Below are 25,572 nucleotides of genomic sequence, written 5' to 3' on the forward strand. Positions count from 1 at the left end.
TTTTGAATGAATGGGAGAGGTGCCAGACGTACCTGATACAGCAATGAAACATGGACTTGACATATTTGCCTGGTTTCTGGGCTTGGAAATATGCCTACTGTATATAATTTAAATGGACCTCAATTTCAGTGGAATTCTTCCTGTTGAAATGTAATGTAAGTTTGACAAAGGAAGCAACCAAAAAAATAATAAATAAACAAACAATTAAATGAATAATTGACCAACCAAGAAATAAATAATTAAATAATATAATATAATATAATTAAATAATGTGGAGCTGCACTGAACCTTACTTCAGATCTCTTTATTCATTTTGAGCAACGAGAGCGTGTGGATACTGCCAGTGAACACTACCTGCATGCAAGAGTGTCTCGGATGTGAATGGCCTCAGTAGACCCACGATTGCCTTGCATTTATTTTTTTATTCATCGGTTTTTTTGGACAAAAATGGAACACAGCAACACGGATATTTCGCAAAGGCACCACTGTGCATACAGTAGAACATTTTGCACACCGATTTTCCTTATTCCTCCATCTAATTTTCACAGCGCACTGGTTAGAAACAGATTCTATTTTGACATGTTGGCTTCTGGCTGGCCTTAACTCACTGACACTGAATAGATGGATAAGTTATCTGTATGTAGCTCACATCTCCATTTTAGTCCATGAACTGTAAACCTCAAGTATTGACAGCCCCAAGCCCAACACCAATGTCAGAATGCATGCAACCAGAATATGAAGAGGTTCTCACCTGCTTGACATCATATCCCAGAAGAACAAAGTTGAGATCTGGAGAAACTGCAAACTTTGATGCCTTAAAAGTTGTCTGTGGGAAGAACGGGAAATGGTTGAGATTTTTTTTTTTTTTTACTATGAACCAATTATTACTACTAAAACTAAGAATACTTAAGCAGTTTAGCAGGGTCAGAATACCTGCCTAGGGCAAAGCGGGTTGCCATAGTAACAATCAGAAAGTAGAAAGCAGGATAACACTTTTTTAAACTATAAAAAAATGCTACATAACTTAAATAATGTTCTTTAAAATATATATATTATTAAACCTTTTGTTGATATCGACATGTTGATTCTGACTTTATACAGCTTTATGAACGTTGATGAAGATGAGTGAAATGATTGATTTTTACAACATTTTAAGAAAGACATCAGCTAGCACTTACAAATGTTGTGTTCTTCAGCAGGAGTTCTGTCTCGTTGCTGTGTGTGTTGACTTTCATAATGTCTCCGTCCCAGCTGCGAAAGATGATTTCCTCATCTAAGAGAGAAACAGGTATGCCCAAATTACTGCATGTAATTTTATTTTATTTTTTTAATATTTCTAAAGAGTTTTCCATTCATCTAATTTGACAGCATTCGCATTGTGAGATTCCATTATTATGTGATTATAGTTTTTGATAGAAAGCCCTGTGAAGCTGGTTTCAGATTCCACAATAAAAGACTAAAAGGCCATGTTTTTGTATGTCAGAGCATATTGCAGTTCATAGGTTTTCTAAATGTCTACACCAACAAAATATAAATTAGTAATGTCATACATTTATAAACAATATATTTATATTGTATGAAATAATTTTGCTGGAAAAACTGTGATTTGTTCACAAAAGAGGTCGCTGTAAGGCTCTATCTACACAAGCCCATCAACTTTAAGATATCCACAGGTGCATGTAAACCTCAGCCACGTGGATCTGCTTTGACATGGTGGCCAAATTTGCAGTACTTATGTGGCTACTTGATTTATATTGCATATAATTGATGGATGAAATGCCAATGCTGGCATCTGGACCTCCATCTCAGAAAGAAGTCAGAATACAGTCAAGTAAACATCATCAATATCTAGTATTATATTTACACAACATCTGTGTGAATAGTTATATCCTGACATGGTGGGCATCTCTATGTTGAATGTATGAAACTCAGTTTGTGTACGTGGATATCCATTTCAATGGGTCCCCCCTATGAATGATGTTTTCCGCCAAACTATGTTTATAAGTTTACCTGCTAGCTTAAACGTAATGCGTAGTATGCTAAATTTCCTGTGTCATATAATTTGTGCAGGAGCTCAAAAGTAAATGATTGATGGAGGATTTTTGCCTTCTTTGTTAGAATAAACACAGATCCCCTCTGAAGATCCTGGTCCGGGCCTTTTCATACAGACACAACACACATGACCGGTTACTTACAGTTTTTTTGGATTGAATAAACACTAAAATCTAAAGTGTTGCCCAATTATCAAACCTTACACTCAAGGAGCAAAACTTGGCCCCAGATTTGCACCACTGTAAGCACAATGAGTCCGTTCACACTTTTTGCAAAACAATACACACTGTGATTTGAAACACTAACACACACGTCTATGCATTAGACACAGAAGTATATCAAGATGTCACTTCCTTGCAATTCTAAAGCACTGACTGTAAAATTACCACACCTATGAGCCAGTTGATTGAACACTGCCATTAGGTGTGCAAACACAAGATTGCTTAATTGTAGACACACCAATCAGGTTTAAGCACTATAAAAATGCAGCAGGTGAGTTCACCAAGCTTAACCAAAATGGAAGGAAGAGGAAGAGGAAGAGTGAGGATGAGAGGGGGAATCGGAGAAGGAGGAGAAGAAGGAGTCAGAGGCCGTGCCAGAGGCCGTGGCCGAGGAAGAGGAAGAGGAAGAGGAAGAGGAAGACCTTAAGCAAGAGTAGGTGAAGCTCAAAGGAGAAGAGGTCCAACTTTAAGCAATGAAATTCGCGCAACTCTTGTGGACCATGTTGTGAACCATGGATTGACGCTGAGGGAGGCTGGACTGAGAGTCCAGCCAAATCTCAGCAGATTCACCGTGGCATCTGTCATAAGGGCATTCAGACTGGAAAACAGGTAAAAAAAATGACCTGTTTACAGCTTCTTACTGTATGCACCCCATATCAGCACTTTTGATACCCCTTCCTGTGACATTTTACAGTAGGTTACATGTATTTTGTTCTACATAGGATTGAGGGTCGAGTACAACAAGGAGGAAGGGCTCCCATTTTCACACCCCTGCAGGAGAGGGAGATTGTGAATATGGTTTTGGCAAATAATGCCATCAGGCTTTGTGAAATCCAGGCCAAAATTATTGAAGACCAAATCATCTTTCATAATGTGAATCAGGTCTCTCTGTCCACCATAGCTCGTATCCTGAAGGCACATCAGGTACAAATGAAACAGTTGTACCGAGTGCCTTTTGAGAGGAACTCAGAGAGGGTCAAACAGCTGCGGCATGAGTATGTGGAGGTATGTATTGTTCACTTTAGCACTCTGATGTTGCATACTGCACACATAACCTTTTTTTACATGTAAATGTACTGTACACTAAATCTATGCTGAACTACACAATCTTGTCTTTCACTGTATTTTAGAGAGTTTTACAAATGGATGCTGAGGCCATTCAGCATGAGTTCATCTACATAGACGAGGCAGGGTTCAACCTCTCAAAGGTCAGAAGGAGGGGAAGAAATGTAATTGGCCAGAGGGCAATTATTAGTGTCCCGGGGCAACGTGGGGGTAACATCACCCTTTGCGCGGCAATCACCCAGAATGGGGTCCTCCACCGCCATGCCAACATGGGTCCGTATAAAACACCTCACATCCTTACATTTTTGGACAGAGCATACAACCTCACAATCATAAATAACATGCAGATCCAATACATTGTCACCTGGGACAATGTTTCATTCCACCGCTCTGCTCTGGTTCAGAACTGGTTTACGCAGCACCCACATTTCACAGTCCTTTTCCTGCCACCATATTCTCCATTTCTTAACCCAATTGAAGAATTTTTCTCGGCATGGCGGTGGAAGGTTTACGATCTGCACCCCCTGGCCCGGGTAGCCCTCATTCAGGCCATGGAGGAGGCCTGTGACCAGATTGAGGCCACAGCCATACAGGGGTGGATACGGCATGCACGGCGATTCTTTCCCCGCTGTCTTGCAAATGAGGATATTGCCTGTGATGTGGATGAAATTCTCTGGCCAGATCCAGCTAGGAGAAGAGACCAACAGTAGCAATTTATGTGCTGTGTTTTCTTTTTTGGGGGGGTTCTTTTTTTGTACAGGATAAAATGTTATGTTCATGAAAACTGGGAAATATTTTTTTTTTCGTCATGTTGGCTTGAGTATATTGAAAAAAAAAAATAACATTGTCAACAGCATTAGTCTTGTATCCTGTGTGGTGTCTACAGTAATGCATACAAGTGTTCACTGTGTGTATTGTTTTGCAAAAAGTGTGAGCAGACATTGTGTTTACAGTTGTGCAAATCCGAGCGATGTTTTGCAAATTCACTGTGTGCTTCACCCATACTACTCTATGCACTTAGAAGCAAAATTAGCCGAAAGTGTTTAAGGTTTTCAACAGCAGAGTGTAACTGGTGCAAACAGAGTTAAGTCATATGCAACGTGTGTGTTTCATATGGTAAAAAAATATGGTTATGATAAGTTAGTGTATAGTTTTTACAAGAGTGGTTCATTTTGCAAAGGAGTTAAAGTGTTTTGCTAATTGGGTATGTGGTTGTGCTATTCGTGTGTTGGGTTTTGCTAAACAAAACAAAACAATCAAAATTGTGCTTATTCGATCGTAAAAAACTGTAAATAATGATGAATTTTAATCAGAGGTGGAGTGGGACATAAAAATCCACCGGGACAATTCTGACTTCACCAGCCCACCACCGGCCCACAAAGGGCCCACAACTGGCCCAACCCATCCCCTCCACCAGGACTTAACGGAAATATGACCACGAGATGGCAAAAGTCATAATCACACAATTGTCTTGACTGAGACTGTTGTTATTCAGACACAAGTTAAATGACAGCACTCTGTGTGTGTGTGTGTGTGTGTGTGTGTGTGTGTGTGTGTGTGTGTGTGTGTGCGTAAAACTAAACAAACAAAAACAAAAATCAGTAGGCTGGATTAATGAGAGTGAGTCTGACACTCTAGCAACCATGAGTGAAATGTAGATGTAACGCAATGTGCCTGTCACCGGCCGACCAGGAAATCTCCCTGTCATCCTGATGGCCACTGGTTTTAATATAATAGCTGATGTTTCGTGGTTTCGTATCAGTTCAATACGTCAAATGTACTAATGTTAAGATTTAAGAATACGCTCTAGGATGATTGTGTTTTGACAGTTAAATGGTAAGCAGTGTTCAATTTCAAATCATTTCAACTGTTTAACTTGTAGTGCAGCAGAATGCGCCACCAGCAGGTTGATATTCAGTTTCATGTAATATCTCAATATTTGTTGGACACATATATCCCTCAAGATGAAGTGTAATCCATTTGATGGCCCCGATGTAGTGGTTCAAATGTTAAATGTAAATTATATACTGTGTTTTGGTTCAGTAAGCAATGCGTTTAAATTTTTGCCTTAAGCCTCATTATCCTTGCCTGAAGTTTTGAGGAATGCCTCTTTACCTTGTCGGTCAGGACTTGTAGTTTGTCCCATTTTCCTCTCTGCCATTGTGCTACCCACTGTGTTCTGGTTGAAAAGCCACAGACACAAAAAGGGCAAATTGCTGCAAAGTTGTCACCTTGACCCTTACACTGTCATATCATTAGCATCGTATCTTTTGTGACTCAGACTTTGAGACGTGGCAGATACCGGTTGCAATCATGGTGCAGATATGAACATAATTATTAGGGATACTTGGCTTCATTGGTCCCTTCACAGGCTCAAGTGGACCAAAAGGAATTCCTCTGTTAATCACATTGATAGCCTGCATCAAAGATTCTTGGGTTCAAAAGGTCCAAAAATACAACAATAAGGAAACAACATCAGGCAAAGGATAAGAATGACGCCAATGGGGCCCCTGAGAGAAGTTTGACAAAAGAGAAGAAAACAACAACAATAATAAAGAATCATTTAGGAGGATCTGACAACTCTTAATGAGATTACGCTCTGATTTTCAACAGTGGAAATGACAGGAGTGCCTGCTATAACTCCAGTCTAATCCCAAACCAACACTACAGTCCAGGGAGGCCTGAATTCCATTAATGCATTTGACAGGTCTAAATCATTTCAAGATCCCAGTTTCATGTAAATGTCAATGGATACGCTCTGAGGCATCACTCCAAGACAAGAGGGCTATAGACTAGCAAACACTCAAAACCCTTTTGAGTATAATGACAGGAAAATAAATATGAAAGACAGATTGATTGCTAGTGTTCAACATGCAAGGGAATTCTCAAAAGAGCTCTTGTCATTCAGAAACTGTACCCACGGTAAAACAAAGCACAATCCTTTCTGCATATTTTACATGCAGTGTGTGTGTATCAAATCAATGGTTATATAAAACACTTTACAGCAAGCATAAATGGAAAATGGGGCTACTGTCCTACTGAGTTGACACCAGTTCCATCTATAAAGCCTCTGAGGATAAAGGCGACATCCAATCTCAGCTGTGATTAAAAGTGTCCCAGCTATCCAATGACTTGCCACTTGTTTTGTAAGGCCAATAATTAAAGAAAATCCCCCAGTATGCCACTGTTGATGCTGTTACCCAAATGATATATGACACATATATAGCACTTGAACTTTAGATTTTGGTGAAAGTTTTACAGTATAGTATCAGTACAAGCGCTAGACCTGGTTTTCATTGTTGACTTGACATTTTCAATCCAGGGTGTATCAGGAATTTTAAAGTCTCCCTCCACTCAGAAAAGTTTTTTTCTTCTGATTTTACAAACCTCTCCTAAAAGATGAGATGTCTGCACACTTCTCTGAAATGTCAGAATCAAATGTATCCCAGGCAACTTTAGTTGTAAATAGTTGTAACTAGTAAATAAACCAACAACTGTCTGATATGTGATGTGTACTAGTGATGACCAGATCAAGCTTCATGAAGCATTAGTTGTATTTGTTGAGCCCACTAGATGGAGCTCTTCGTTTAAAGAAAATGGCTCAATGAATAGTGATTCAGTGTGTTTTGAACCCTTTGCTGACCAGGGGCCTGTTTCACAAAGCAGGTTTAGTGAAAACTCTGAGTCTGTTAACCCTGAAATGAGGGAAACTCTGAGTTTTCCGTTTCACAAAGGGAGGTAACTCAAACCAGAGACAGAGGGGTAACTCTAGCCTGTTTCACAAAGAGAGGTAACTTAACCTCTCGGTCAGTTACCATGGTAACATGCTCTCTGAAACTAACCTGGTCGGGACCAGGTTTTTCTCAGAAAACCTCGAGTTTCTCTCTGTCTCCGCCCTCTTTCAGCCGTGTTTGATTTCCTCATTCATTCAGTCAGCGGGCGAGTTTTGGTGTAGTATAGTTCCGTCTGTTTTTTCAGAAAATCACTGCAAACATCAGTCATTAGAAGTTATATTAGGTGGCGACTATTTCACTACCATGGCGTGTCCTTTTGATAACGATCCCGTGGATGAAGGTGCAGCATTACTGCGCAGAGAATTAAATATTCGTCGGGAGATGATTATCAAACTATTGATTATAGATGTGCTTGCATTTCCAGGCAATTCTCTTTTTGAGCGGTACCGTTTCATATCACAGCAGATATTGTGTGTTGCGCTGCGTTTTTTTGCAAATGGGAGTTTTTTATACAACATTTATATGTTGAATAAAAAAAAGCCACTTACCTTAATATTAACTTTACCATGTAAAACATGCACAAAATGAGGCGTGACCATGAGATTGTGCCGATGTTTTACCTGTTTGAATACCTGTATGTTTTTATGTTTCATCTTAAGCTGCTGCCAAGTGCGCTTCTCTTTGGGGTTGCACTTAAATGAAATTAACTAATAGGCTCCCACTCAAGCAGTTCCCCCTGTGATATTACTGTGATTGCAACAGGACTACATTTAAACTTATGCACTGACCCGAGCAGCAATGTTCTCCCACGCGTCTCCCTCTCTTTTGCTGCTGCAGCGGTGTAAACCTGCTCAAACTCACCGTATGAGCACATTAATATTTACAATTCCAGTTGTAGCGTAGCCCTTCGCTTCCCCGTTGCCATGGTGACTCGTCGAATCAGGGCTCCATTGATGCTGTCTTTTTTTACTTGTGGTGCACGCGCTTAACTCCAGGTCAAACTACTCTGAGTTGATCAACCTAACGCAAATCTGCTGTTCTGGAACCGAAAACTCAGAGTTTCCTATCTCAGAGTAGATCAACTCAGAGTTCAGGGTTAAACTCAGAGTTTTTTGAACCTGCTTTGTGAAACGGACCCCTGAGCTCCATTTAGTGGACAACAAACACCAAAAACTAATAAAGATGCTAACCACACAGCATATTGATACGTCTAATAGTCGTCGATTTTAGTGACAACATATTCCTCCTCTGAGTCTGTGTCTGACTGACACCGGGTTCAGGACCCTGACACTATAACTTAGTTGCAGATCACTAACGTTAGCTTCATGGGCAGACATCAACCTCTGGTAAAAGCGAATACAGGTGCGAGCGTGGGCATGATCACAAACACAAGCAGCAGTAGGCAGGCGAGGCCAGATGCAGAATTTCTCAATGAGGAAGAAAGGCGAGATGTGCTTCCAGCTCCATCCCTGTGTGTTTTGTGCTTTTACATTATTTAAAATGTGTCTGGAGTGAGACTTTAAGGTTATAACTTTTTACCCTTATGATGCACGCAAGAAGGACCAATTTATTTTCCAAAACACAACTCAGCCTGTGAGTATAGTATTATAATGTGTTATATGGCTCTGAAGGACCATAACCCAGGATGGTGCTCATACAGGCATTGGTAAAAGGGCTTTTATGCATCCCTGCATGGAATATGTTGCAGAATGACGTGAAACTCAATGAATTAATCTTGTTAAATGCTGCTCCTGCTTTTCTGGTTATGTTCCAGACAACAGATCAACCAGCACCTTTCATTGAGAACCAGAGGGGTGGGCAGAGAGATATGTACTGTATATACAGTATATATTAAATCTATATTGCCGTCGGACGCCAGTGCTCACTGTGCAGTGGAACTGTGCAACTGACTTTTTTATTTTATTATGTTTTTGTATAAAGATACAAATACTGTATATTTCTCATATCTTCCTAAAACAGAAACTGATTGAAGAACACATTAATTTAAAATAATGATGAGATAGATGGGGCAGTGAAATTATAAAAGAAACAAAACACCTGCACTCACAGATACAAAGTCTTATTTTCTATGACGAACATATTCTCATCTGAAATAAGCATGTTTTTGCACGTAATAACCTAAGGACACTATCAATAAGTAGACTGTGACACATTTTGCCAGACCATACTCTATCGCCAGAGTAGGTTCCAGCGACACCATCTTATCAACCTTGGGAGAAGAATGTGTGTGTATTTCTTTAAATCAATCACAATTGTCTTAGGAGGCGCTAAGTGGATGGTCCTCTTGCAAAACATATAGTGTAAGAGATTTATCCCAGCAGTGTACATCCGGTGAGCCTCACTTGCTGCTTGGTAATGGGCAGGTAGTGTACAGTGGATCTTTTGCTAGAAATAGACGCTGCTGAGGCTAGAAACACATGTATGTACACATATGTGTATATTATTATTTTTTGGAGAAATATTCGAAATAAAGGCAACAAAACAAAACAAAAAACAAAACAAGGCGGGTGATGGCGACATTTGCAGCCAGAAAACAAAATAGACAATTAGTCTCTGATTCATCACCATGCCTTACACCTGTCACATTACAAATTGACCTATTTGACTGATTGTATGCTTAAACAAAACTGATTGCGTAGCTTTGAGTGAAATAAGAAATAATGATTTCTAGAATGTACAAAAGTATTCAGCTATAATACAGGGAGTATTTGTTATGAGTTATATTCTAATGTGCATGCACCTCCCTCATCCTGTATGTTCCTGTGAGTATTGTGCAATCACTCATTCACTCAAATCACTGTCTGCCATGCTGTGGAAAATACCAGTTGGTTGGTGGCACGTTTCGAAAAATGACTACTGTGAGGTTTAGATGCCAAGAATGTCAGCAACTGGCCGAGTACTATACTATATATATACTATACTTAACTACATATTATACAATAGCCCTGTCAACACCCTGCAGATGAAATATGATTATTTTTTGCTTTGGGGCAATGCAAGTTTGACTTGCAGAGGCTCAAAGTGCAGCCAGACTCTGTATTGCTGATACGTATGAAGTTAAAACGATAGCTGAGTACATGCATTTTCTGTTTGTCATTCAATTTTCATCTTATATCATAATGTTTTCATTTGTTTTGTTGGTCTTCTTCTTATAAACTGTACTGACTGCATGTTAAAAGAAAATCTATTATGTTGTCATGTTGTTATCGTAGATATTGACTAAGTGAAATGTCAAATGATCCATCTGAACAAATGCAATCTACAATATATCCTGGTAATAAGAATAATTTTCTTTTAAAGAAAGAATATAAATCTGCCAGTGAAGTGATATTTCTTGGAGCCATTGACCAAACATGACAGAGTACTTGTCTATATGCCTGAGGAGGTGCCATTTGTTTCCACAAAGTTACAGTGTTATTGTTGATATGCATATGAGACAAAACAAGGTAAATGCTCACTTGTTCTAAAGCTGCAGTTCGAGATATTTGTAGTCTTAAAGATTGAGCAGATTCATTCATCAAGCTCTTAAAGAGGTGCATTGTAATTGGCCTTCATATTTGTATTCTACCTGTCATTTCAAATAGCAGAAATAATGCTCCATTTGACCGTCACTGAAACAGTGCTTAGTGCGATAAGAAAAGATTAATGGTTGAGCATAAGGAAGAATAAAATAACACAAGAAAATATGATACAATTGCTGCATTCACAGCAAATCCCTGATTAGCAAAGGGTTGAGTGGCAGCGTGGGAGTGTCATTTAAAGTGTCCAGCAATTCAGTTTGTATTTTTATTTTATTTTTTTTGGGAAGGATATAACAGTCCATATTTGGTTTTCATTGGACATTTTTCTTTTGGATTAAGTGGACTGTGTGAAAAGGCCTTACTGAAGTGGAATATTCTAGGCTCGAGTGGAGATAATAGTTGTGTTTCCACTAGCCCTATAGAGTGGGTGCCAGAAAGGGATTTACGAGAGTCCAGAGGTGACGTGCACCACTGAATGGGTTTTGTTCACTGGTGATCAGCTCATCAGTGATACAGCGATGCGTTGTGTATGTGTTTGTGTGTAAATGGGAGAGAGAGAGAGGAAGCATGCAGCAAAGGACCACAGGTCAGAATCCTCACGGGCGTAAGCTCTTGCAAAGATGTGCGGGCCCAGATCATTTTCTGCGCTGCGTTCTTCTACACCACTGAATAACAGTATCTACTCTACTTCACAGTGTTTCTGTGGCGTCTGTACTACCACACATCATATCCCACTGAGAGCAACATCCAATCAGAAACGAGGCTTCTCTCAGGGGTTTGAGCGGACATTTTTTGAACCTGCTGTCCTACAGGGCCATTTTCTACTCATTCAAACGGCCTCCTGAGCAACTCACTCACCTGTTTTTGGCAAGATAGATCCACCTCATTTTGGGTAGTCGACCATAGTGGAAACGCACCTAAAGATTTTTGAACGTACTTGTATTTTTTGTTTCTATAAATGCCTGGATTATTGAACATTCAAGTGTGAGTGTGTGTGTGTGTGTGTGTGTGTGTGTGTGTGTGTGTGTGTGTGTGTGTGTGTGTGTGTGTGTGTGTGTGTGTGTGTGTGTGTGTGTGTGTGTGTGTGTGTGTGTGAGTGTGTGTGTGGTGAGGGCCCAGGTGTGTGGAGGGGAGGAGCGGCTCTCTCAAGTGATATTCATCCGTTCGCCCAACCCCATAGCAGAGTAGGCAGGAAGAGCCCACAGATTGGTGCAGCTCTACAGAGCATTGCATCTTCTTTTAGCTGATTATTTTTGATTTTCCCACTCACAAACTCTGCTGTCCTCATCAACAGTGATTCAAGTCACAGCAGGCAGCTTTTTTCAGCCTATAAATTAGCCACTAGCTGGTGAAAAAAGTGGAGCATTTAGCAGCTAAAGAGGGTTGAATACTAACTCACATTTATCAGTTGGACATCAACATGTGTTGTAATGTATTATAATGCCCTATGCATACTGGATGTGCAAATGTTTGCTAACATGTTAGCCATAACATCCGACTTTCTCAGTGTGTTTACAAGTTGTTATGCTGCTTAAGTGGTAAAAAAGCAACTAATTAAAAATAAATCCAGTCAATCGCTCCACCTGAATGGTTGATTGGAAATGTATTTGTTGCTTTAGCTGCAAAGTGAATTCATTTCACTGTCGGGAAATCTACAACCTGTTGCACACCACTTACAATGACATAATCACAGCAACCTTCCAACAAGGTAGTGACAGTATTTTCTGTTGTGCTGAAGGAGTCATTGAGTGTTCATTGATATTCCTTATTTTCAACTTCACAACAAAAGAGATGTATGTTTTGATGTCACCAACCTTTGTGGGAGAATTTTAATACAAAAAAGTAAAGACAACTTTTCTAAGATTACTGAACATTACTTCTGTTACATTTGAGCGGAGTAGGTATGTTTGCAAGGTTGGGCATTTAGAAGTGGAAAATTGATTGTGACTGAGACAAGTCTACCAGCAGTCCTGTCAGCCCTGACAGCGCTAATGTTAATAGCAAGACAGAAGAACAGAACAAGACCATTTCATTACAAAAAGTGGTAATTCACGGTGTCTGCAGAGAAGGTGTCTCTTAAATTAGGTTCTAATGAGAAACTAAGACAATAGAGAGTAAAACCAAACATCTCTCCAAGTATCCCTTGAGAGGTGTCATTTCCAATTTTTGACTGATGATATGGCTCTCTGATGTTAATATAGCAGTTAAGGTCCCATTGAAATAAAAAAAGACATTTTCACAGTTTTAATATGGTATCCCTGTGTTAATTGTTCATTTATCTCGATGCCAAATATATGTCATTATAATATTGTTACATTTAAATCCCTGTCTCTTCTCTTATAGTAAAACCGTTTTAAATGTTTGATGACCCATCCTTAACTCAGGGGCATTTACCAAATTTAAATATATCAAATAGACTTGGGTGACCTGCGAGCCACACATCTCTCAAAAATATAGATGCTGAACATATCAGTAAAATAATCAATGACCTGATTATTATGATCTTGCAATAAAGTATCTGCTTGAGATGACAATCGCATTATTCATCTTTTTCATGTTATGTTAAAGTACTGGCAACACTAGTTAGGCAAACATTGTGATCTTGAATTAAAACAGAAAAAGTCTGCAGAAGCACAAGACAACGTGTATATTAACTTTTAATTCAGACTGTGATCTTTCCCTAACTTTAACCCAAGTGTTTTTGATGTATAAGCGTAACCACAGACCGACCTAAGGATGTGAACCCTGGTCTCTGGTCAAAGGGTTTGTAAACCCACCATCCACCACAAACACATCATTGCTGCTGTCACCCCAATCTTAAAGAAACCTGGTCTGGATCCCTCCTCTCTCAACAACTACCACCCAATCTCCAACCTGCAGCCAGTCTCTCTCCATACACTCAGATCTACCTCAGCACAATTTCCCAGGCAATTTCATTGAACGGGGACCTACATTTTTAGGAACATAATTGCTGGTGCTGTACACTAAAACCCTCTGAACATAACTGAGGCAGTCATTACATTCACAGCAACTTGATTAAGGAAAACAATTTAGTAGTATATTTAGGACAGAACAGGGGCCAGGGCTTGTATCATGAAAACAGAAACAAAGGTGCTTTTTTTGTTGTTTAGGAATTTGTTTTATAAGATAGTGAAAGGAAAGGCGGGGATGACATGTCGCAAAGGATAGTGAACCTGACCCAGGCTATTGCTGTAAGGAGTCAGTCTTAATCTTAATGGTATGTGCCCTACCTGGTGAGCTATCATGGATCTGTAGGTCATATTCATCAGTTTGTAGGATAGAGGAGTTGGTTTTCAAGTGGGTGAAATCTCATCTCAATCTTTCTTGTTGTATACTCCAAACTCAACCAAAAGTTCCACATTACCTAAATGATGTGAGATTGAATATTATTGGACATATTATAATTTGAAAGCTTTTGATGTTCATGGGGGTTCATTATAGTTCTTGTAAGTGTAACAGATGGGCAGCTATTGTAGCACAAAAGTATATGGTTGAATGAATCTGGGATTTAGCACCGGGCGGGTGTGGGGATACTCACAAACCCACAGCTGAGTGCTGAGTCCACCCCGGTGGGTGATGAGGATATTTGTGCATATGCATATGCCCAAACCAGCAGTTTGTAGTATTCAGCCTTCTTAACCTTCGGTAACCCTCGAACAGCCTGGTGGACACTGGTGGTCAGGGAAGCTACCTGACTTATCCCATTCTATCCAAACTGTTTACAGTAAGGACGGGATGCTAGTGACCTCAACTGCAAAAGTAATCGGGCAGTGGAAGGAGCACTTTGAAGAACTCCTGAATCTGATTAACAACTTTTGTAGAGGCAGAGCTGCAGGCTGATTGTCGTCAATATCCCTGGTCGAAGTCACTGAGGTAGTTAAACAAGTCCAAAGTGGTATTGCCCCAGGGATTGATGAGATATGTCCAGAAATGCTGTCTTGGTTGACACGTCTCTTCAACATTGCGTGGGAGTCTGGGAAAGGAGTGGCAGACCAGGGTAGTGGTTCCCCTGTTCAAAAAGGGGGACCAGAGAGTGTATGCTAATTACAGAGGTATCACACATCTCAGCTTCTGTGGAAAAGTTTTCTTCAAGGTGCTGGAAAGGGGGATCGTCCTATAGTTAAACCTTGGACTGAAAAGGAACAATGTGGTTTCAGTCCTGGACGTGGAACAACAGACCAGCTCTTCACTCTCGTGAAGTTCGGTGGGCTGGTGATCTCATCATTGCTTTTTGCAGATGATGTACTCCTGATGGTATCATTGGTATCAGTGACCTTCAGCACTCACTGGATCGGTTTGCAGAATGTGAAACAGCTGGGATGAGGATCAGCACCTCTATATCTGAGGCCATGGCTCTCAGCAGGAAACTTGTAGATTGCTGACTCAGGGTAGGGTATGAGTCCTTACCCCAAGTGAAAGAATTCAAGTACACTTGTCCATGAGTGAGGGGAAAATGGAGGGTGAGTTTGGCCAGAGAATCGGAAAGAGAGCTGAGCCGAAGCTCTAACGGGATCCCCAGTTAGAGCTGGTTAATATGGCTCAGGAAAGGGAAGTTTGGGGTAGTGATGTCCAAATGAAGCTTCATGAAGCATTAGTTGTATTTGTTGAGCCCACTAGATGGAGCTCTTGGTTTAAAGAAAAGGGCTCAGTGAATGGTGATTCAATGTCCTGGACAGAGAGGACAGATGGTTTAAAAGAGGCGTAAAAGAAGCCATCTATGCAAAAGTAGAGAAACCATCGCTAAACAGAAGAGGAGGTCTGAGACACCATCTGTGTCATATCTCCAATTTACAATGCAGCCCTTTCATCCCTTCCCAGAAGATTCAACAATCTAACCTCAAAGAACAACTGTTCACAAATGGCCTCCTGTGACTCCAACGACTGTAGTTAAGACTCAATAGAGCACTAACAAAGTCGAAACCAACTTCTGCCACTCTAACGACGGTCGTTGGCACGTGGAGCACAAAGGGTTCCAATGACGTCATCGGTTAGTTGTTAGTTAGTTGGACTAATCCCAGCCTGGTCAGACGTGTACATGAACTGATGAAGCCTCTTGGATGAGAGGTGAAACATCTTCCTAGACAAATAACCAAGTCCAGTTGCTTTTGACTGAAATTGCTTTGAGGATAAGGATGACCTGGACAAATGAGAACATTCACAGGGTGATTCAATGTGTTTTCAACCCTTTGTTGAACAGAAAGCTCCATCTAGTGGACTCAGAAAATAATGAAAAAGGTTAATGAAGCATAATTTGGACATCATTAGTTTGAGGTTGCCTGTTAGAGCTGCTGCCCCCGTGACCGGACCCCAGAAAAGCGGCTGAAGATGAGTGAGTGAAAGTGAATCTGGGTTTTGCAAAATACAAATATTTAAAGTGTTTACAACTGTTACAATTTCAGGTTTGTCACATACTTACCATTGATCCACTTGGCACCAGGATCATGTATTTGGAAGTTTCTTTGAAAGAGGTCATCCAGTGTCAACTGTGAACCAAAAGGCTTACCACCATCATCTACAGAAGAAAAGAAAACATATATAATAAACCATCAACAATTTATCAACTGTCAAAACAAACTAAACATAATAATAAGGGTTTTTTATGTATTTGATACAGAATGAACTACAGCTACAGAGGTTTGAGAAACCCCCCAGGGAAAATCAATACCACAGATATGTTAACACTCCTACACTCATATGTACAAACACACACAGAAGAAAAATACTGTATAACGTGATGTACTGTAGGAACATGTAAAGGATAAGGTTATATGTTAAAATAATTACCTCTGCATCTGGAAAATGCATTTTTATAAATGACTGGACTAAACACTGCTTTAAGTTGTACTCCATTAGAACTAACACATATTGTTTGCCTCTTTAGCGGTAAGATGTAACTGCAGGCAAGCTTGTTCTTTCAGAGCCTCCATCTTGTCACGGTCAGTATGTGTGTTGACTATTCTTTTAATTTTTTTATTTTTTCTCTTTTGTTGTTGTTGTTTATTGAAACACATTTACCTCTCTACCTCCAGTCTGTCCCCTATATGTTCCCCTTTTAAATCCATACACACACACACACACACGCACACACACACACACACACACACACACACACACACTGACGTTCCTGTTACACTTCTGCCCTTACTACAAGCCTGACTCAGAAGTTGAGGTTCCCGATTTCAAATTACAAGTGAATGCATCATAACTGTAAGTGACAATCTGGGCCGACAGACCAACCGCTGTCAGCAGCGTCACTAACATGGCGGTTTATTTACATTTAGAGAGGGAATGTCGCCACAGACACTCAGATTGGAATACTCAACAAAAAGTGCTTTCATTTGTGGGTCACATGATCAATCACCATTGTTTTAACTTGCTCTTTCATAGATAGTAACTTAAAAGACAATTAAATAGATGAAAATAAGAGTACTATAAAAGAGTACAACTTTAAATGAAAGCATTCATTTTTCACAAATTGTGTGACTGATCTAAACAAATGGATCCATTAAGAGCCTCACCTTTTGACAGCAGAACAATGGACAAACCAATGAGAGAAAGCACCGCCACAATAACCAGCAGGGAGATGCCAATGCCCTTCCAGTTTTTATCCGGTACAATAGGTCCAACATCCTACACAGCAAGAGAAAAAAACATCATGTCAATAATATACAGTCATTGAGATGATACAGCAGTAGCACCACATTAAAGCCTGAATTAGTTTTACTTCAACCTTAGTTCTTTTATTTTAATCCACCCCTTTCAAAATAAATGATTCAACGTCAGTGGTTAAAAGGCCTTTCTCTTCTTCTATCTTCTATCAAACCACTCAGTGTGGTATAATTGAAAGGGCTGCAGGGAAATGTTAGGTAAAATAAACTGAAAAGGATCACCAAGGTTGTCTATCCTGTTATAAATGCTGTGAATTTGGTTGGACTGATAGCTTGAGGGATCAGTACACAAATGTACTGCTCATTGGTCTCCAATAATTTCTCCAATCCAGGAGATATAGCTGAAAAGGAAATACAGAGCTGAGTAGATGGTTGAGAATTCATTGAACAGTGAAACTAGAGGATTATACAGAGCTATATTATATCTCACTATTTTTTGGTAGTACATGCATGTTGTGTGTGTGTGTAACAGACATTAGGTCCCTCTGTAGGTGGGTCATCGCAATCAGCTAAGACAAATGTGTCTTAGCCGATTGAGTGAGACCTTGTGAGACCTTGAAAGTAAAACCTGCCTACTCAAACCTAGAACATGAAAAAACAACCTTCACTTGTTCATGCTTTTACTTAGGGTTTTTTTCCACATGATTCAGTAAACCTACTTCTTCAAACAAACCCAGAGGCTTGTAAAGTTGTCCCTGCTCTCACTGTGCAGAACTTGATGAAAGCTACAGTACACAGTCTAAACTGGACAGAACAATTCTCTGAAGGCCAGATCTATTGTTGAACATATCTCAAACTATATATCTTCCTAACATTAATGGCTATGTTCACACTGCAGGTCTTAATGCAGATTTTTTGTTTGGCTGTCAACATTATGTCTTTAAATGTGACCTGTCTTCGGATTGCTTTGTGAACAGCTCACGCTCCTAAAGTGACCTGAAAGCGCAGTTGATCATTGATAACATCCCGCAATGGTGCGAAACGGTGTTTATGGAAACGAACATGGCAATGGCAGCAGGTATTGTAGGACTTTATGGCTTAATGCTAAAAACAGTGTGAGGCGGCAATTCTAGCTTGCAGCAAAGTGTCACCCCGAATACTAATGAAGTTTAAACCTTCACTCTCCCTTCACTGGCCGCCTGCGTCACTGCTGTCCTCCATGTTTGTTTTTATTCTCCCGTCTGTGGCACACTTTTTTTTTTTTCAATCAACTTTATTTGTCATTCATTTACAAAACAGTGCAGCACGAGTCAGAATGACGTCAAAATCGCATTGAATGTGACCTGACTGTTCAGATTGCGGTCGCATTAATAAAAAATCTGATACGTATCTGATTCAGTAGCAAATTTAAAAGTGGACTAATTCTGATTGGCCTTGTGCTGTTCACACTGTCAAAAGCAAATCAGATATGGTTCACATATGAGCGAAAAAATCAGATTCAGGTCAATTGAAACTGCAGTGTGAACATAGCCAAAGATGCAGCCTTATTTCATTTGCAATGACAGAGCAGTGTTATTAATAAATCTATCTCACTTACAGAGTCCTGAGCTACTGAAAGCCTGTCTGTGTATTTATGGATATATTAGCTTTCCAAGACTTTTCATTAGGAGGGAGATTCAAAGGTTAGACTCGACACCCTCTTAGTTCTACTCTGCAACTTTAGCCTTGCAGCTTCTCTATGTTAAAATTCTGATTTGCTCACTAGAGAAAAGTAATTTTCCACATTGAGGACTTCTCCTCCGGTCTAGAATCAACCTCATTTTGTTTGTGTTGTTTTTGCCTTTTCTGTTTGGTTTAGCCTCATTAACTTGAGCAACGCTCATTATACGTCAGGAACATTATTTGCCATTTTGATTTTGTTGTCAGATCATTATTCATCAACCTCCAGTGATACTCGGAGCTTACAGGCCGTTATGTTCCTCATAGCGTACATTTTTATATTCAGGAATTCAGTGAGTCTTAACAGACCCTGCTGTGAAAATGTGCCATGAAGGGTTGTTCAAATGATGCTGCATAGCCATTTTAAAAACCATTTAAATCACATCTAAAGAAATACATTAAATATCTCTATCTTTAATATAGAGGAGCCAATTCTAAATATCCATCTCCCAACTGGAGAAACTAATCTATTCCTCATCTGTTAGTAATATTTATCATGCAACAACACTTCCCCATAGACTAATATACTATACTGTATATTTGAGCAACCCTGTTGCCCAAAATTTGATGTTCCAAAACCAATAAACTGCATTTTAAATTACTAACTGTCCCACCCACGTTACTTTCAGCTTAGACAGAAGTCAAGGGAAATTACACATTTAGCTTTAAAATTAGCCATAGCCATTAACAATGAAAAAAATGTTGCTTGTTAAGAGTCATTTCTTTTAAGTTTACTTCAAACATTGAGCTTGTGAAAATTGGAGAACATCAGACCTTTTTTAATTAAAAAAAGGGTCCTATGTTCCTTGGTCAAATACAAAGCAGGGAACATAGGACCTGGGGAACATACTGTAGGTACGCTCCTCTGACTAGCCAGCTAGCTAGCTTGCTAATTCCCCCTTTCTTTAAACTGGTTTCAGAACATTTGACGAACAAAGTTGTCACTCATCTAGGGATAGCAATGTGCTTTCCTAAGCTGTGACAATGGGTGTGGATGAAAGAGTAAGTTGTTAAATTGTAAAAAAAATCAAATGGTTATATAATTTAAATTTTTATGAGTCAGAGTTCTTATAGCAGCTAACTTGAACATTATATCTTTACAATTTATAATATTATAAGATGTGAGATTTTAAATCTGGAAATAACTTAAAATGCCCATCCCAATTGAGAATTAACTAGACTTCCTGCCACAAATGAAGTATACACTCTTGAACGTGCTTTTAAATGAAACACTGATTTTAGCAATTAATTTATTGTTTATCTCCAAAGAAGAACTTATTTTGGTGTATTCCTGGACCTGTAATACAGTATTTTGTAGAATATTTTAAAGAACGCATTATTCTATTCATGTGGACGCTCATGTCTCAGTCTGATTCAAAGTTAGATTTCACAAAAATCAAAACAGCTTTTATGATGTTGCATTACTATTCCAGTGGGGCATGGGGATGCAAAGTCTATGGTGATTGTCACTTGTATTTTTAACAGGTAAACATTATCAATATGTTAATACTCTCAGTACTCCCAGTGCAAGAAGGTGAGAGGATTATTTGGTAGAATCTCTAAAGTCACATTGACTGGACAAACATTATCTTATCTACACACCTGGTAAGCCAGTTTTCTCTTGCCTTGTCAGAAAAAAATGTGATTGTTTTTTAAGGATGCCAAGTCAAAGTTTTTTCAGTTTGTCAGGACCATGCTAGAAGGCTTCTTGGTTACAAAGCAACACTCTCAGACAGATGCAATGATTCTGTATCTCACCTGCTCACCTGTCAAGAGAGGCAAAGCATTTCCAAGAAAACGAAGTGCACATGCAATCTCTGACCCTATCTTTGTGACAACAAAATGTGATTTTTACTTCTACTGAAATGCACTCAACTGTCTGTAGCATTGTGCCAGGTGCTGTTTTGAAGATACACAGTTGCAGAAATTGAACTGCGCCGAAAGCATGCTACAAAGTGAATTGTGTTATAGAGTAGCTTAGTATCTCAGTCATAAGCTCTGTCTGAAATAAAGCCTTTGTCCCCACTGTGTACAATACCCTGACAGTCAAATGCTTTGTCTTATCACTGGATTAGTTGGCAGATCAGTACAATTTTGCAGGAACATGCATAGAGTAGTATGTTCGAGATAATACAGATCACAGGAACACTTGAGTAGAGCCACTCCAGCTGGGAGACAGAAACACTAAAATAGAATAAACTCTGTGACACAGAAGCAAAATACAGTACATCAGAAACAACAGCATCTAGTCTTGATCACACTCTAACTTTATGTATGTCCTTTAGGCCAAGAGGTTAAAAGCTGCTGATTTCTAAGGCTTCTGCTCCTTTTTCTACCAGATATTGTGTTCATTGTGTTTGACAATCAGTCCGTCACAAAGAAACACCTTTTCCTACATCAAGATTTTTTTTTAAAAAACAACTTGAAATACATGAATCATAAAATATTTTTACTGACAGAAATGAAACAACAGTTCCTATTAAAAGTAATCTACCATATATTCGATCAGCTCTGTCTCCTAAAAACCATGCTCCCTTACAACTAAACTGCATCCTTGATTATGTTTCAAGGGGAAAATATGTTCTTGTCCCAGTGACAGGTGCATGTTTTGAAATGGGTGCAGTTTTAAACGTGGTTAACAGCAGTCTCCTGGGTGAAAGTCCTGTGTCTTGACGCATCAACCACCCTGACTGTTTCCCTACGCAAACTTTTATTTTTATCTCATCTTATTGTGTGGACTGACAGGCAAGAAAATTACATTGCATGAAGCCATTTTGTTGTATTGTTTCTGTGGGTTGAGAACCAGGCGCATTTCATTTTAAGGATGATATCTTGTTCACTTATTGAATGTAGCTGTGTACTCTGTTGAATTGTCTACATCAATTTCATGGACAAATTTCGCACTCTGCGCATTCAGCTAAAATATTAATATTACAGAAATACAAACTGGCCAAGGCTGGACTACTGCTGGACAATATCTTTTGGTGTTGTTAATGAGTTTTGGAGAAGGCATCTTTGTTCCAATACTTGAGGTAGTTCTTGACCACTTACAGAGCTACAAAGCAATGTTTTTGAGCGTGGACTACTGTTTTGTTTGTATTGTGCAATACGATGCCCATTCCATACTAAGACTCAGGTACACACAGACACAAAAACCTATTCGGTATTTTGTCCTGGAAAACAGAGAAGATTTTGGCAAGAATTCCTTTCATCCCAGGTTATTAATCGCCAGCATTCAAGCCTTGAGCCAAGCCTAAACTTTTGTGATTCATCATTCTTATTGGTTTGGCAGTTAACAATTGAAAAGTAACTGCTGGGCAGCTGGAAATTTTCACAAAGCAAACTTGTGTCCGGTTTTTGCCATTGTCTTCTTAATTCAAGCAGTGGTACAATTATGTTTCCAATGACATGCACATTTTCAACAATATAATCCTTTGTAGCTTTTCAGAGAAGACGCTTTTTTTGCAGTACAGAATGTGTTATTGAAAGGTGCTGCTACTTGGTCAAGAAAATGGTCAGGCTTGCCATATGTACCAGTTTAGATCTCCAGAAGCGGCACAGCAGCTCAGTGGCTAACACCGTTGCCTCTCAGTGAGAAGGTTCTGGGTTCAACCTGTGCTCAGGACAGGGTCTTTATGTGAGATTGCATTGTCACATGGGTTTCCTCCCACAACCAAAACATGTAAGTGAGATTAAATTCCAAGTGCCTTGAAAAATTGATGGATTAAAAGCCAGGGCATGAAGTAAAATTATCCGGTAACTCCTTTTCTGGGAGCTTCAAAACAAGTCAGCCTTAGGCGGACACTACATACTTCACTATTGCCTATGGCATGGCTGAGCCTACCAATTACGGCATTCAGTCTTCTAACTAGGGATTTCGGTTCTGTGAAAGCAGGTCTATTCTTCAGAGGACACTTTTTCAATTTTCAGTCTTATCTCAATCTAGGAGCCTCCAAAGTCTAACACTCCCCTACCACAAAATTGAAAAAAGTGCACCCCAACCGAGTTACAGTATAACAGCTCGGGATTTCTATAATAATATTCTCGAGAAGTGTAAGTCACAGTGCATCTAAAAATATGTCTTCATTTCGGTGTTCAGATTGTGACTCAAAAAAGCAGGGTGAGCTTTGACACAAAGGGCAGTAACGGTTCTAAAGTACCTAAACTTCACAGACTGATGTTGACCCTGTTTATAAAGTAGCCAGATCAGTGGGCTACACTACCATTACTAACTACCTGTTGTTTTCAGAACACTGACATGGGCCTGCCCTTTCACCTTCCTCAGTATCTTTGTCTCACAAACTCCTTCAACTCTGCCATAAAGGTTTAAAAACATCTGTCCTGATGTGTTTTTGACGACCTGTAGATACCTGTATGACATATGTATATACATATTACCTGCATATACATACATATGTATACTGAGCTAAAAACCGCTGGCCTTACTTCAGAGTTCTTCCTTGTGTCTGGGGTTGTTGCAAAACTCATCCCCAAAATCCCTATTCTGACATTGCAAGCAGCATATTATAGCAGCACTATACTGACATAGTGGTAATAGCAGAGTGGTGAATACAGAATACAGAAATCACTGACAGGTGTTATACTGTAGGTATATACACTGTCACTCTGTATACAATACTATCTATTCTCCCCTATTCATTCTCCCCTATTAACTCCTCATTTATTAATGTTGTAAAGAAAGATGAGCCTCATATATCCTGCCAAAATCAGACCTGGGACCAACTTTATTCTCAGTCTTAAGTGGTCTTGAATGCTCTTTTCAGAGTAGTTTTGGCTTCATGGATATTAAATCGATTTAACCAGACTAACCTGAGCATGCTCATCTGTTGACAGTGACAAGCTAAAGAAATGAAGTGCATCCTGTACCTGCATTTGATATTTTTTACTGAGCACTTAGGTGGACAGGAACAGCATTTACATGATGAATTGGCAGAGCGAAATGTTCTAATAAATATCCCAAATGCTGAATTTGAAACATAATGTATCACCTTGCTTTGAGTGTGGGAGCTGGGACCACTTGACATTTCTGTCATATAAAAGAAGGGAGGAATGCTGTGCTTCAGTGGTTATTCAGGACACTGAATATTAAGAGAAACTGTGAGTGGGAGATGTTCTTTGGTTGAATAAAAAGGCTTTTCCATGAATGTTGGAATCTTTGCAAATGTAATCTCCATGGCAGCAGTAGCTCTGTTATGAGGGACTAGTTTGGGGACCTGAGTGTGGCCAGAGGGTGCCAGTTCACCTCCTGGGCAGGTTCCATTGGGCAAGACACCAAACCCCCAACTGCGAGGAGCAGCCGACTATGGCAGCCCCATCACTCTAATGTTTTATCTCTCTATAAACAATAATGCACATCTACAGTTCCTGTGTGTGCATTTGTGTATAACGGGTTTGTGTGTGTGTTTGTGTGTGTGTGTGTCTGTGTCTGTGTCTGTGCGTCTGTGTGCAACTGAATCTGAATTCCCCCAACAGGGATTAATAAAGTATAGCCTTCTTCTAAACTGAGGGCAATAAACCAACCTGGTGCAGATGGAGCAACAATGGATTCATTACTCATCCTCGACATTAACAGGGTCATCTTATGCATACAGGTAGAGGACCAGGATAAAGTTCTAAATCTGAAATGCTTTATTATAATAATAGAATTCTCATAGTTCTACTTAGCCTTATTGTTGTTTGTATATATTGTTGCACATATTTCTGTCTAATCAAAGCTATAATTTTATGATGAATAAAACAATTCCAAATAGTGCAAGTGATGTACTATTACATCTGATGCAGTGCTCAGGTGTTTTTAAGAAATTTTCCTCTAAATTAAAACTATAGGCTATATCTCAGTTTATGACTGGTGTTTCATCCATCAGAGTGCACACAATTAAAGTAGCTACCCCCAACATTAATACAGGAGCAAATTAATATGTTATGTTACATTTTCAGGTAGATATTTAGTCCCTTTCTCAACAGTATATTTTAGTAAATGCAAAGATGATAATGACATTACTGCAAAATATGTCTTGTCTGTCATGATGGCTTTAGAGGACAATAACAGGGTGGACATGTTTGGCTTAGTTGGAATGTAATGTACCTTCAGTTAGCAAAGTGATAAATTGTTGAAGGTTACTGTGTGCTGTTTAGCAGATATGTTGTGAATTTCTGAAAAGTTTTTATATTAATTAATGTTTCACTCCTGTGGTGGATAGCTTAACAACATCCAACTACAAACACAATATGATGAAAATTAGGAAGTAAGCATTGAAATGTTTTGTAATTGCTGTAGTTGTTTCAATCTCCTTAATAGAAAGACAAACTGATGGTGGTGATGTCACTGATTAGCTGGCTCTGGGTCAGCTGGTTTCTTACAGAGGCAGTCAACCCACAATGACATGGTAAACAGCAATTGTAGAGATACATGCAAGTGTAATATTTTATGAAAATTGAATATTAACGGTCAAGATGACTTGTTTCATCTATCAATTATGAGGACAATAACAACTTATCAAAATTATTTTAATGTTGTGTCATTTAATGACATATTACACTCGTTAGTTATGAGCTGGTCTTTCAAGGAGGGGAAGCTAATTTTTCCGGC

The 25,572-nt window shown here is 39.3% G+C and overlaps 1 protein-coding gene across 1 annotated transcript in view; it reads right to left on the reverse strand.

Annotated features, from left to right (window-relative positions):
* The window catches only part of LOC310953262 (inactive dipeptidyl peptidase 10-like), a gene marked incomplete at both ends in the record, with an annotated part of 178,181 nt that overhangs the window by 42,518 nt on the left and 110,091 nt on the right, over positions 1 to 25,572 (reverse strand). The window contains 4 exons of the mRNA XM_083922227.1: positions 752 to 826; positions 1,179 to 1,273; positions 16,052 to 16,147; positions 17,154 to 17,265. Coding sequence (XP_083778353.1) covers positions 752 to 826; positions 1,179 to 1,273; positions 16,052 to 16,147; positions 17,154 to 17,265 — 378 coding nt within the window. The remainder of the gene's footprint in view (positions 1 to 751; positions 827 to 1,178; positions 1,274 to 16,051; positions 16,148 to 17,153; positions 17,266 to 25,572) is intronic.

Source organism: Echiichthys vipera (genome assembly GCF_963691815.1).
Source record: "Echiichthys vipera genome assembly, chromosome: 10".
NCBI lineage: Eukaryota > Metazoa > Chordata > Actinopteri > Perciformes > Trachinidae > Echiichthys > Echiichthys vipera.